Source organism: Aedes albopictus, chromosome 1 (assembly GCF_035046485.1).
Source record: "Aedes albopictus strain Foshan chromosome 1, AalbF5, whole genome shotgun sequence".
Taxonomy (NCBI): domain Eukaryota; kingdom Metazoa; phylum Arthropoda; class Insecta; order Diptera; family Culicidae; genus Aedes; species Aedes albopictus.
In genome coordinates, this window is record NC_085136.1 from 23,841,519 (window position 1) to 23,854,533 (window position 13,015).

General features: G+C 43.8%; 1 protein-coding gene across 4 annotated transcripts in view; it reads right to left on the bottom strand.

The window, feature by feature from the left end:
* Nucleotides 1–13,015, bottom strand: part of LOC109424776 (eye-specific diacylglycerol kinase) — a 596,032-nt gene that overhangs the window by 221,983 nt on the left and 361,034 nt on the right. For 2 of the 4 annotated variants that reach the window (XM_062844213.1, XM_062844211.1), the window contains exons 7-8: nt 8,179–8,600; nt 6,827–8,106 (exon numbers count right to left, since the gene is read on the bottom strand). In XM_062844213.1, coding sequence (XP_062700197.1) covers nt 6,827–8,106; nt 8,179–8,268 — 1,370 coding nt within the window. In that variant the 5' untranslated portion in view covers nt 8,269–8,600. Of the gene's footprint in view, nt 1–6,008; nt 6,233–6,826; nt 8,107–8,178; nt 8,601–13,015 lie in introns of those variants that run through there. The other 2 variants (XM_062844212.1, XM_062844215.1) reach the window with 2 other exon arrangements.

Consider the following 13,015-nt stretch of genomic DNA (forward strand, 5'->3'; position numbering starts at 1 on the left):
AAAATTGGCCTTTTTCAAAAGTTACACGAATTTTGTTCATTGCGTAATTTTTCTATGACGCCTAAAGACATCAACTGCATTAATAATGATTATAAAATGGAAATTCTGAATGAAATACAAATTTATTTTTTACTTCAAAAAAGGCTGACAAAATCGGGTCAAAAAGCTGACAAAATCGGGGGTAGACAAAATCGGGGGCTGACAAAATCGGGTCCCCACTGTATCACCACTAGGTGGAATAATGTGGGTTTTTTTCTTACCCCTGATTTAGGTTATTTGAAAAAATCCATGAGTTTTCCAAATCGTAGAAGATCACTGTAATAAATTCTCAGGAATCACTTATGGATATTCTTCAAGACCATCTGAGTTTCCACAAGATAATGTTACAAATTTTGTGTAACCAATATTCATTGCAAAATGTAGAAACAGAACAATTCTTTGTTATTCTGAGAAAAACTTGAAAATTAGAAGACACAGAATGTTGATTAATTGGCAAATTGAGAGATAAAATTGCGAAAGAACAGAACACGATTGTTGCGATTTTGAACTTCGTATCGCTAGACCGGTGCGTTAAAGTCGAAGAATTCGTCATTGACATCACCGTCATCATTGACATCTCGAAAGTAGTTTTCTCTTTCAAAACACAAATGTTTGTAATGAAAATGTATTCACTGTATTCCAGATGAAGAATGGAATACAGTGAATACATTTTCATAACAAACATTTGTGTTTTGAACGAGAAAACTGCTTTCGAAATTTCAATGATGACGATTATATCAATGACGAATTCTTCAACCTTAACCAACTATCCACTGAACAGGTAACAATTTATTAATAATCTTACTTGTACATATGCCTTCATACCACTTTTTCTGACCCAAACCCCATTGTGGAAATTGGGCAACTTCACCATGGCTACAAATTTTCAGTCCGATTCCGAGGACCAAACAAAAATATCATCAAATCAGCATAATCGATGACACCGACGAACGACGACGTCGACCGAGAACAAGGAACAGACACTGTCCTCAAGTACCATCATCTCTCGTATGGCACCAATACAATGCGCTTGCTGAATCAGTCGATGTTCGACGACTGCCGGCTGTATCTACCAAAAGATAATGTAATGAACTTCCGGAACGGAATGAGCCGACGTAAATGCGAAAAAAAGCATCGGTCTCAAGGTCAAGGAGTTCACAACAAATAGAGAAAAACGTTAGGTATTGGATAAATGTAAGCTGTTCGCAAAGAATCAACAAAACACTAAGGCTAGTCAGAAAAGTGTCTTCAGCTTTTTAGACAACATTCTGAAGAAATCTTGGCAAAACAAATAGAAATCCGAAAATTCTGCAGGAACCAGCACAAGTTTCAATTTGGCTTAGATTCTACAGGAATTTAGCTAAGATTCTGCAGGAATCGAGACAAGATTTTGCAAGAATCTGGACTAGATCTGTAAGAATCTGATTAAGATTTTGCAGGAAGCTAGATTAAATCCTGTCGAATTCTAGTTGATTCTGCAGGCATCTAGGCGACTTTATGCAAGAATGTAAACAAGATTCCACAGCAATCTAATTAAAATTTCACACGATTCTGGCCGTCAAATCGGTTTGAATTATTTGAAAACCTTGATTGAGCTCATGCCAGATCTGGCAGTAATCTGTTTCCAGAATGGATTGATTGAATTGATTGGATTGCTTCATCCATTAGTTTACAACATGTGCACATTCAAAATCCCACAAGTCTCTAAACCATATCAATCCATTTCCAGTTCCGATCCGCAGGGCCAAAGCCACAACGGTCCAGAAAGCAACCTATTACGATCCATCTAGTTCTAGTAGAAACATATCCCTTCAGAGAGTGTACCAGACCATATCCAAAGCCAAAGCGTCCATCGTCCAAACAACAGTACAACAATTGAATAGAATGGTTTTATGCAAGCATAAAACCCGCACATGAGGAACAAAAGCGACCCAGTAACGATTGAACGGAAATGGTCTCTCTCTCTATGATCTGCTGAGTGATGGATTAGGATTCAAATTGAAAAAAATGGTTGTTTTCCATCGTCGTCACGAGCCATGCTTCGATCGATTTCCGGAAGCGATTGTGTTCTATTCAAGTGCACTTGGTCACACACACACACACATACACACAAACATACACACGCACATACAGACCGACACTCGCACTAGCATAAAATGCATGATTGCTATTTGATTTGGTTCGGCCGAGGATGAACCATTTGTTGGACCCTCAATTAAACTGAAAGCTGCAACGCTTGGTACGGTGCGATGGCCTCTCTCTCTCTCTCTCTCTCTCTAGCTTTCGGAGTCGGATTTGAACTGTCAACACTGAATTGATTCGGCATGAATCTGAGACAGATTCGGCCAGAATCTGAGACAGATTCGGCCAGAATCTGAGACAGATTCGGCAAGAATCTGAGACAGATTCGGCAAGAATCTGAGACAGATTCGGCCAGAATCTGAGACAGATTTGGCAAGAATCTGAGACAGATTCGGCCAGAATCTGAGACAAATTCGGCCAGAATCTGAGACAGATTCTGCAGGAATCTGGGACAGATTCGGCAAGAATCAGAGACTGATTCGGCAAGAATCTGAGACTGATTCGGCAAGAATCTGAGACAGATTCTGCAGGAATCTGAGACAGATTCTGCAGGAATCTGAGACAGATTCTGCAGGAATCTGAGACAGATTCTGCAGGAATCTGAGACACATTCTGCAGGAATCTGAGACAGATTCGGTAAGAATCTGAGACAGATTCGGTAAGAATCTGAGACAGATTCGGCAAGAATCTGACACAGATTCGGCAAGAATCTGACACAGATTCGGCAAGAATCTGACACAGTTCGGCAAGAATCTGACACAGTTCGGCAAGAATCTGACACAGTTCGGCAAGAATCTTACACAGATTCGGCAAGAATCTGACACAGATTCGGCAAGAATCTGACACAGATTCGGCAAGAATCTGACACAGATTCGGCAAGAATCTGACACAAATTCGGCAAGAATCTGACACAGATTCGGTAAGAATCTGACACAGACTCGGCAAGAATCTGACACTGATTCGGCAAGAATCTGACACAGATTCTGCAAGAATCTGACACAAATTTTGCAAGAATCTGACCTAAATTCTGCAAGAATCTGACACAGATTCTGCAAGAATCTGACACAGATTCTGCAAGAATCTGACACAGATTCTGCAAGAACCTGACACAGATTCTGCAAGAACCTGACACAGATTCTGCAAGAACCTGACACAGATTCTGCAAGAACCTGACACAGATTCTGCAAGAATCTGGGACAGCTTGGGCAAGAATCTGGGACAGCATCGGCTAGAATCTGAGACAGCTTCGGCAAGAATCTGAGACAGATTCGGCAAGAATCTGCGACAGCTTCGGCTAGAATCTGACACAGATTCGGCAAGAATCTGGCACAGATTCTGCAAGAATCTGACACAGATTCTGCAAGAATCTGACACAGATTCTGCAAGAATCTGACACAGATTCTGCAAGAATCTGACACAGATTCTGCAAGAATCTGACACAGATTCTGCAAGAATCTGACACAGATTCTGCAAGAATCTGACACAGATTCTGCAAGAATCTGACACAGATTCTGCAAGAATCTGACACAGATTCTGCAAGAATCTGACACAGATTCTGCAAGAATCTGACACAGATTCTGCAAGAATCTGACACAGATTCTGCAAGAATCTGACACAGATTCTGCAAGAATCTGACACAGATTCTGCAAGAATCTGACACAGATTCTGCAAGAATCTGACACAGATTCTGCAAGAATCTGACACAGATTCTGCAAGAATCTGACACAAATTCTGCAAGAATCTGACACAAATTCTGCCAGAATCTGACACAGGTTCTGCAAGAATCTGACACAGATTCTGCAAGAATCTGACACAGATTCTGCAAGAATCTGACACAGATTCTGCAAGAATCTGACACAGATTCTGCAAGAATCTGACACAGATTCTGCAAGAATCTGACACAGATTCTGCAAGAATCTGACACAGATTCTGCAAGAATCTGACACAGATTCTGCAAGAATCTGACACAGATTCTGCAAGAATCTGACACAGATTCTGCAAGAATCTGACACAGATTCTGCAAGAATCTGACAGATTCTGCAAGAATCTGACACAGATTCTGCAAGAATCTGACACAGATTCTGCAAGAATCTGACACAGATTCTGCAAGAATCTGACACAGATTCTGCAAGAATCTGACACAGATTCTGCAAGAATCTGACACAGATTCTGCAAGAATCTGACACAGATTCTGCAAGAATCTGACACAGATTCTGCAAGAATCTGACACAGATTCTGCAAGAATCTGACACAGATTCTGCAAGAATCTGACACAGATTCTGCAAGAATCTGACACAGATTCTGCAAGAATCTGACACAGATTCTGCAAGAATCTGACACAGACTCTGCAAGAATCTGACACAGATTCTGCAAGAATCTGACACAGATTCTGCAAGAATCTGACACAGATTCTGCAAGAATCTGACACAGATTCTGCAAGAATCTGATACAGATTCTGCAAGAATCTCGGACAGCTTCGGCAAGAATCTGGGACAGCTTCGGCAAGAATCTGACACAGATTCTGCAAGAATCTGACACAGATTCTGCAAGAATCTGACACAGATTCTGCAAGAATCTGACACAGATTCTGCAAGAATCTGACACAGATTCTGCAAGAATCTGTCACAGATTCTGCAAGAATCTGTCACAGATTCTGCAAGAATCTGTCACAGATTCTGCAAGAATCTGTCACAGATTCTGCAAGAATCTGTCACAGATTCTGCAAGAATCTGTCACAGATTCTGCAAGAATCTGACACAGATTCTGCAAGAATCTGACACAGATTCTGCAAGAATCTGACACAGATTCTGCAAGAATCTGACACAGATTCTGCAAGAATCTGACACAGATTCTGCAAGAATCTGACACAGATTCTGCGAGAATCTGACACAGATTCTGCGAGAATCTGACACAGATTCTGCAAGAATCTGACACGGATTCTGCAAGAATCTGACTCAGATTTTGAAAGAATCCGGCTTAGTTGTTGCATGATTCTGACGAATTAGAATGAGACGATCACATCACATTTCTCCTGTAAAGAGATTGCACTCACGCAAAATGCCACGCTTATCCAATTCATAAAACACCAGAAGCATCCGGCTTCAGGAACGATTTCTCGCCGTCGTTGAATCAGTGAAAAGTGAGCTGAGCTCCATAATGGAGCGCTAACGATGACGACGACGACTACGAAAACGACGACTAAGACGATGGTGTGATGGTCTTAACTTCTCATCCCACACTGACTGTCACTAGTTTCCATGTTCATCGGTGGTAATTCAACATGCCACAAACTACTGGGATCGAAAGACGAGCGACCAACCAACCGACCGCCCTAAAAGCTTTCGGTTATAAAATTAGGCGGAAGTGGATGAGCTTTCCTCCAAGGGGCGACTCGGGAACACCTAGGGAAAGGTGGGTCCTTTCTTGCGATCAGAAGGCCGGCTCCAGAGGCACGTTATCCTCCATTTGGGACATTTGTGCCTTTCTTGCGATAGTGAAGATTGAATGATTATGATATGTACAAATAAGTTGAGATGTTCTGACGGGATACAGGAGCACCTCATTTAGGTATATTCTCATTGATTTTCGAAGAATTCGACGTAAATGTGAAATAAAAAATTAGGCATCAAAACCAAGACTCGATATCAACAGGAGCCAAACTTCAGACGATTCTCATACTCATCCGAAACAATCGAGAACGATCAAATTCCCAACTAAAGGGACATTTATCAGCGGAAGAGATTACCGTTCCGGCAGGCACTAAACGTGCTCATCGTTTGAGAAGATTACGGTAATCGCCGCGAGGCGCACCGAACACCCAGCCAAAACTTACGCTCGCTCTCTCGCTTGTGCTGTAAAACAAAAGTTAGTGGCTCTAACACACTTACCTGCGATTATGGGTTTTTGTATGTTTCGTTCAGAGGATGGTGGTTCCAACGTACCATGTACCAGGGACGCAGCAATTGCCGGAAAAGAAACAAAGTTAAGAACATGAAAATGGGTCATTAGTTTATGTGGGACAGAACGGCAGAAATCGATAATTAGAGAAACGTAAAGGAAAACTTGGATCATGATTGCTCGCGCGATGCTGAAAAGGAAACTGAAAAACAAAATTAATTAAAACTGAAATGAATGAAAAGTAAGATTATTAACGAAGTAAATAATTGAAAACCATTGAAGCATGCACACCTGTCGCCTTGGAAGCTTTTAAAACAATAAAAATGTTAAAAGAAAAACGAAAAGGTAAATAAAACTATAATTTCTAAACTGAAACATTAAATAAAATCGTAATCAAATCAGAATCGATTCGAAATCGAACCAAACCATCGAATCGAATAAAAGAATCCAATCAAATCATCGAATTGAATCATCGAATCGAATCATCAGAATTAAATCGAAATCGAATGTAATTCGAATTGAATAATCGTATCGAATCATCGAATCGAATCATCGAATCAAATTATCGAATAAAATCATCGAATCGAATTATCGAATAAAATCATCGAATCGAATCATCGAATCGAATCATCGAATCGAATCATCAAATCGAATCATCGAATCGAATCATCGAATCAAATCATCCAATTGAAACATTGAATCAGACCACATCAACTCGAATCATCGAGTCGAAATTGAACCGATGAACCTATGAACAGGTGAACCAGCGAACCGGTGAAATTTTGAATCGGTAACCTCTTGATCTTACCCCTTAGCGGCAAGTCCTATGACTCCGGGACTGGCAGCGGCCGTTCCGGCCAAAGCCAGGGCCTTGTACCGGGCCTGCTCCTCCGTCGGCAGTACGATGTCCACCGAACGTGACCTGATCGCGCCGCTGCTCGGAACCGTCAGAAGCGTGAGCGCTCCTTCCGGAGGTTTCAACTCCTCGGTTTTGGACCCGGTCACCTTGGTGAAGCAGGAGTCTACCGAAGCCGCCCGGTCCCGCTTGAGATCCGGCACCTGCAGGTAGATGTCTCGCACGAAGTCGGCAGCTGTGGCCCCAAGCTGTGAGGTTGCTGTTGATGGTGGTGGTGGAGGCGCCAGTGCCACCACTACGGATTGTTCTAGCTGATTGTCGTTGTGGCATTCCGGTTCGTTGTGATCGTCGTCCTGGTCCGCGGGACCGGGCACGACGATGTTGATGTCTTGGTGTTCTTCTTCAGGTTGCGGCTCAGCGCAGGAGACGTTCTCCAGCGAGTTACCGGTGGGTTCGACGAAGATCGCTTCCTGGCGGGAGATGGAACGCCGTCGGGTTCGCGTTGGAGGCCCACTGGGTTCATCGACCGCCGGAGAGCAGGGAGGCACTTCGATCGTCGGGGACGGAGGGAATATGGGTCCTGACGGGGTGATCGGCGGTGAACCGATCGGAAGAGATGGAAAAGGCGGGTGATAGTCATTGCCGAACATCGGAGGCGGCGGCAGGACGGGACCTCCCTCCACTGCCAGCACGTCTCCGTAGTCTTCAGGGTCATCTCCATTGGTGGGCGATAGGGTAAAGGTGATCCCGCACGGGGACATAGGCGGTGGCAGTAAGGTATTGCATGTTGGGTCAAACGGGAACCCGTAGTCTACGTCTTCTTCGTCGTCTTCGTCTTCGTCCGAATCGTCCGCGTCGCTGCTTGACGAGGACGAACTGTATCGGAACGTTTGGTACTCGGTATTGTCGTAGTACTGGCGCTGGTCGACTCCGGTCAGCTTCCGGTACTCCTCCAGATACAGACAGTGGATGCAAGGCGGAGGAGTTTTCGAGCTGGACTTTCGCCGCTGGAAGCGCTTTGGCACGTCTAGGAATGCGGCAGCTACGGCCGCTTGGGAGTCTTCGCTGCCCCCGGCAAGATCGAAGCTACGCGAACGGCCCGTTACTTGCGGGACCTGTAGCAGGGAACCACCGGATGACGGCTCGTCCGTCGATGATGCTTGGTGAACCTTGAGGAACTGATTGGCACGCTGGGCTTCGAGCTGGATTTCGTCGAACGATGCTGAACGAACCTGGAAAGAACAGATCCAGAAGACGAATCGTTACTTACCAAGATCTAGGTGATCGCGCCGTCGAACACCTACCTGTTTGGGTACTTCGAGACTGCTCTGGGTTTTCATCTCCGCACCAGTGGGGGTCCGTGACCTAGTGAAGGTGTTACGCAGGCGGTGCATAGTGCCGAGAGGGAACAGTGCTGGCCGCTGCTCCCCTCCCCTAGCCGCTTCCCGAAGTGGGACGACGGCCTGGGTGACGGCGATGCTCCTTCCTCGTGGTGGTCCTTGATCTGTAAGGGCTGAAAGGTCGGGCTACACCTTGGCGGCTTTCTGTGGCCGCGGCGGCGATGGCCGTTCCATTGCCCTGGGCAACCGCTGATGGTGCGGCCTACGGTACTGTTGCTACTTAGCCTACGGAGTCGATAGCTGGTGGATCTCCAGGCTACCAGGGCTGGTTGGTCGATTCTTTTGGCTTCTGGTAATACTGGTGGAGGTTGGCCTTGCTGCTGCTGCTGTTGGGGAAAGAAAGAGAGAAAAAAAGGGCCGTAAGATATTGGGCTTCATGAGGTAGAGCATTGTCTTTAACAAATAGTGATTTATCGGAGTCTCAGAAAATTTAGAATCGCAGTTTAGAAGTAAATTACTTTTCAGAGGTTTTCAGGAATTCGCAGGAGCATATGTCACCGAATCTACAGACGTAATTGGTGATTTCTAGAAGAATTATGAATACGGTTTAGACTCACACAGCCTAAAGCATCTATGTTCCAACAAGTTCTGGCTTCGATTACTTTTTAGAGGACTTCAACAACTCCCTAGAATACAGGCCGCCGAGTCTACAGGCGTAACAAGTGGTTTCTCGAACCATTATGAATAAGGTTTAGACTCATACAGCCCCACGCATTTATGTTCTACCAATTGATAACTTCAATTATTATTTAAAGGCCTTCAAGAACTACTTGGTGCATAGGTCGCCAAATCAACAAGCATAACTGGTGATATATAGAAGCATTATGAATAAGGTTTAAGGTCGCACAGACTCAGACATCACATTGCCGACAGGTTTTGGTTTCAATTACTTTATAGAGGTCTTCAAGGATTCCCTGGAATACAGGTCGCCTGGTCTACAGGCGTAACAAGTGATTTCTAGAAGTATCATTAATACGGTTTAGCCTCACGCATTTATGATCTATCAATTGTTTACTTCAATTACTGTTTAGAGGTCTTTGAGAACTCCCTGGTGTAACTAGTAAATTCTAGAATCATTATTGATAATGTTCATACCCACACAGCCCCACGCATTATTGTTCAATCAATTATGGTGACAAATTTTTGTTCAGAGGTCTTCAAGAGCTCCCTGGAGCATAGGTCACCGAATTTACGGGCGTAACTAATGATCTATAGAAGCATTATGAATAAGGTTTGGACTCACACAGCCTCATACATCTATGTTCTATATGGGTTTGACTTCAAATACTCGCACAGACCCATGCATCTATGTTCCAAGAAGTATTTACTTCAATAACTTGTTAGAGGTCTTCTAGAACTTTCCAAAACCAAGGACACCAAATCTCCGGGCGAAGCTAGTGATTTCTAAAAGCATTATAAATAAGGTTTGGGCTCATATAGCCTCACGCATTTGAATTCTAACAAATTTTGACTTCAATTCCTTATGAAGAGAATCCTGAGAGGATTTTGAAGAGAATCCCTGAAGGATTCTGAAGAGAATCTCTGAAGGATTTTGACAAGAATACTGAGGGAGTTCTGACAAAAATACTGAGGGAGTTCTGATAAAAATACTGAGGGAGTTCTGATAAAAATTCTGAGAGAATTCTGACAAGAATCCTGAAAGGATTCTGAGAAGTATCCTGAGAGAATTTTGGCAATAATCCTGAGAAGATTTTGATAAGAATCCTGAGAGGATTCTGACAAGAATCCTGAGAGGATTCTGACAAGAATCCTGAGAGGATTCTGACAAAAATCCAGAGAGGATTCTGACAAGAATCCTGAGAGGATTCTGACAAGAATCCGGAGAGGATTCTGACAAGAATCCTGAGAGGATTCTGACAAGAATCCTGAGAGGATTCTGACAAGAATCCTGAGAGGATTCTGGATCGGAGGTTGACAAGAATCCTGAGAGGATTCTGACAAGAATCCTGAGAGGATTCTGACAAGAATCCTGAGAGGATTCTGACAAGAATCCTGAGAGGATTCTGACAAGAATCCTGAGAGGATTCTGACAAGAATCCTGAGAGGATTCTGACAAGAATCCTGAGAGGATTCTGACAAGAATCCTGAGAGGATTCTGACAAGAATCCTGAGAGGATTCTGACAAGAATCCTGAGAGGATTCTGACAAGAATCCTGAGAGGATTCTGACAAGAATCCTGAGAGGATTCTGACAAGAATCCTGAGAGGATTCTGACAAGAATCCTGAGAGGATTCTGACAAGAATCCTGAGAGGATTCTGACAAGAATCCTGAGAGGATTCTGACAAGAATCCTGAGAGGATTCTGACAAGATCCTGAGAGGATTCTGACAAGAATCCTGAGAGGATTCTGACAAGAATCCTGAGAGGATTCTGAGAAGAAATCCCTGAGAGGATTCTGACAAGAATCCTGAGAGGATTCTGACAAGAATCCTGAGAGGATTCTGACAAGAATCCTGAGAGGATTCTGACAAGAATCCTGAGAGGATTCTGACAAGAATCCTGAGAGGATTCTGACAAGAATCCCTGAGAGGATTCTGACAAGAATCCTGAGAGGATTCTGACAAGAATCCTGAGAGGATTCTGACAAGAATCCTGAGAGGATTCTGACAAGAATCCTGAGAGGATTCTGACAAGAATCCTGAGAGGATTCTGACAAGAATCCTGAGAGGATTCTGACAAGAATCCTGAGAGGATTCTGACAAGAATCCTGAGAGGATTCTGACAAGAATCCTGAGAGGATTCTGACAAGAATCCTGAGAGGATTCTGACAAGAATCCTGAGAGGATTCTGACAAGAATCCTGAGAGGATTCTGACAAGAATCCCTGAGAGGATTCTGACAAGAATCCCGAGAGGATTCTGACAAGAATCCTGAGAGGATTCTGACAAGAATCCTGAGAGGATTCTGACAAGAATCCTGAGAGGATTCTGACAAGAATCCTGAGAGGATTCTGACAAGAATCCTTGAGAGGATTCTGACAAGAATCCTGAGAGGATTCTGACAAGAATCCTGAGAGGATTCTGACAAGAATCCTGAGAGGATTCTGACAAGAATCCTGAGAGGATTCTGACAAGAATCCTGAGAGGATTCTGACAAGAATCCTGAGAGGATTCTGACAAGAATCCTGATCTGACAACCTGAAGGATTCTGACAAGAATCCTGAGAGGATTCTGACAAGAATCCTGAGAGGATTCTGACAAGAATCCTGAGAGGATTCTGACAAGAATCCTGAGAGGATTCTGACAAGAATCCTGAGAGGATTCTGACAAGAATCCTGAGAGGATTCTGACAAGAATCCTGAGAGGATTCTGACAAGAATCCTGAGAGGATTCTGACAAGAATCCTGAGAGGATTCTGACAAGAATCCTGAGAGGATTCTGACAAGAATCCTGAGAGGATTCTGACAAGAATCCTGAGAGGATTCTGACAAGAATCCTGAGAGGATTCTGACAAGAATCCTGAGAGGATTCTGACAAGAATCCTGAGAGGATTCTGACAAGAATCCTGAGAGGATTCTGACAAGAATCCTGAGAGGATTCTGACAAGAATCCTGAGGATTCTGACAAGAATCCTGAGAGGATTCTGACAAGAATCCTGAGAGGATTCTGACAAGAATCCTGAGAGGATTCTGACAAGAATCCTGAGAGGATTCTGACAAGAATCCTGAGAGGATTCTGACAAGAATCCTGAGAGGATTCTGACAAGAATCCTGAGAGGATTCTGACAAGAATCCTGAGAGGATTCTGACAAGAATCCTGAGAGGATTCTGACAAGAATCCTGAGAGGATTCTGACAAGAATCCTGAGAGGATTCTGACAAGAATCCTGAGAGGATTCTGACAGAATCCTGAGAGGATTCTGACAAGAATCCTGAGAGGATTCTGACAAGAATCCTGAGAGGATTCTGACAAGAATCCTGAGAGGATTCTGACAAGAATCCTGAGAGGATTCTGACAAGAATCCTGAGAGGATTCTGACAAGAATCCTGAGAGGATTCTGACAGAATCCTGAGAGGATTCTGAGCAAGAATCCTGAGAGGATTCTGACAAGAATCCTGAGAGGATTCTGACAAGAATCCTGAGAGGATTCTGACAAGAATCCTGAGAGGATTCTGACAAGAATCCCTGAGAGGATTCTGACAAGAATCCTGAGAGGATTCTGACAAGAATCCTGAGAGGATTCTGACAAGAATCCTGAGAGGATCTGACAAGAATCCTGAGAGGATTCTGACAAGAATCCTGAGAGGATTCTGAGAAGAATCCCGAGAGGATTCTGACAAGAATCTGAGAGGATTTGACAGAATCCTGAGAGGATTCTGACAAGAATCCTGAGAGGATTCTGACAAGAATCCTGAGAGATTCTGAGAATCCTGAGGATTCTGAGAAGAATCCGAGAGGATTCTGACAAGAATCCTGAGAGGATTCTGACAAGAATCCTGAGAGGATTCTGAGAAGAATCCTGAGAGGATTCTGACAAGAATCCTGAGAGGATTCTGAGAAGAATCCTGAGAGGATTCTGACAAGAATCCTGAGAGCGATTCTGACAAGTATCCTGAGAGGATTTGCAAGATCGACAAGAATCCGGGGATCTGGCAGAGGAATTCTGGACAAGAAATCCCTGAGAGGATTCTGAGCAAGAATCCTGAGAGGATCCAAGATCCTGTCTTCTGAGAAGAATCCCGAGAGGTTTCTGAAACAAGAATCCTGGAGAGGATTCTGACAA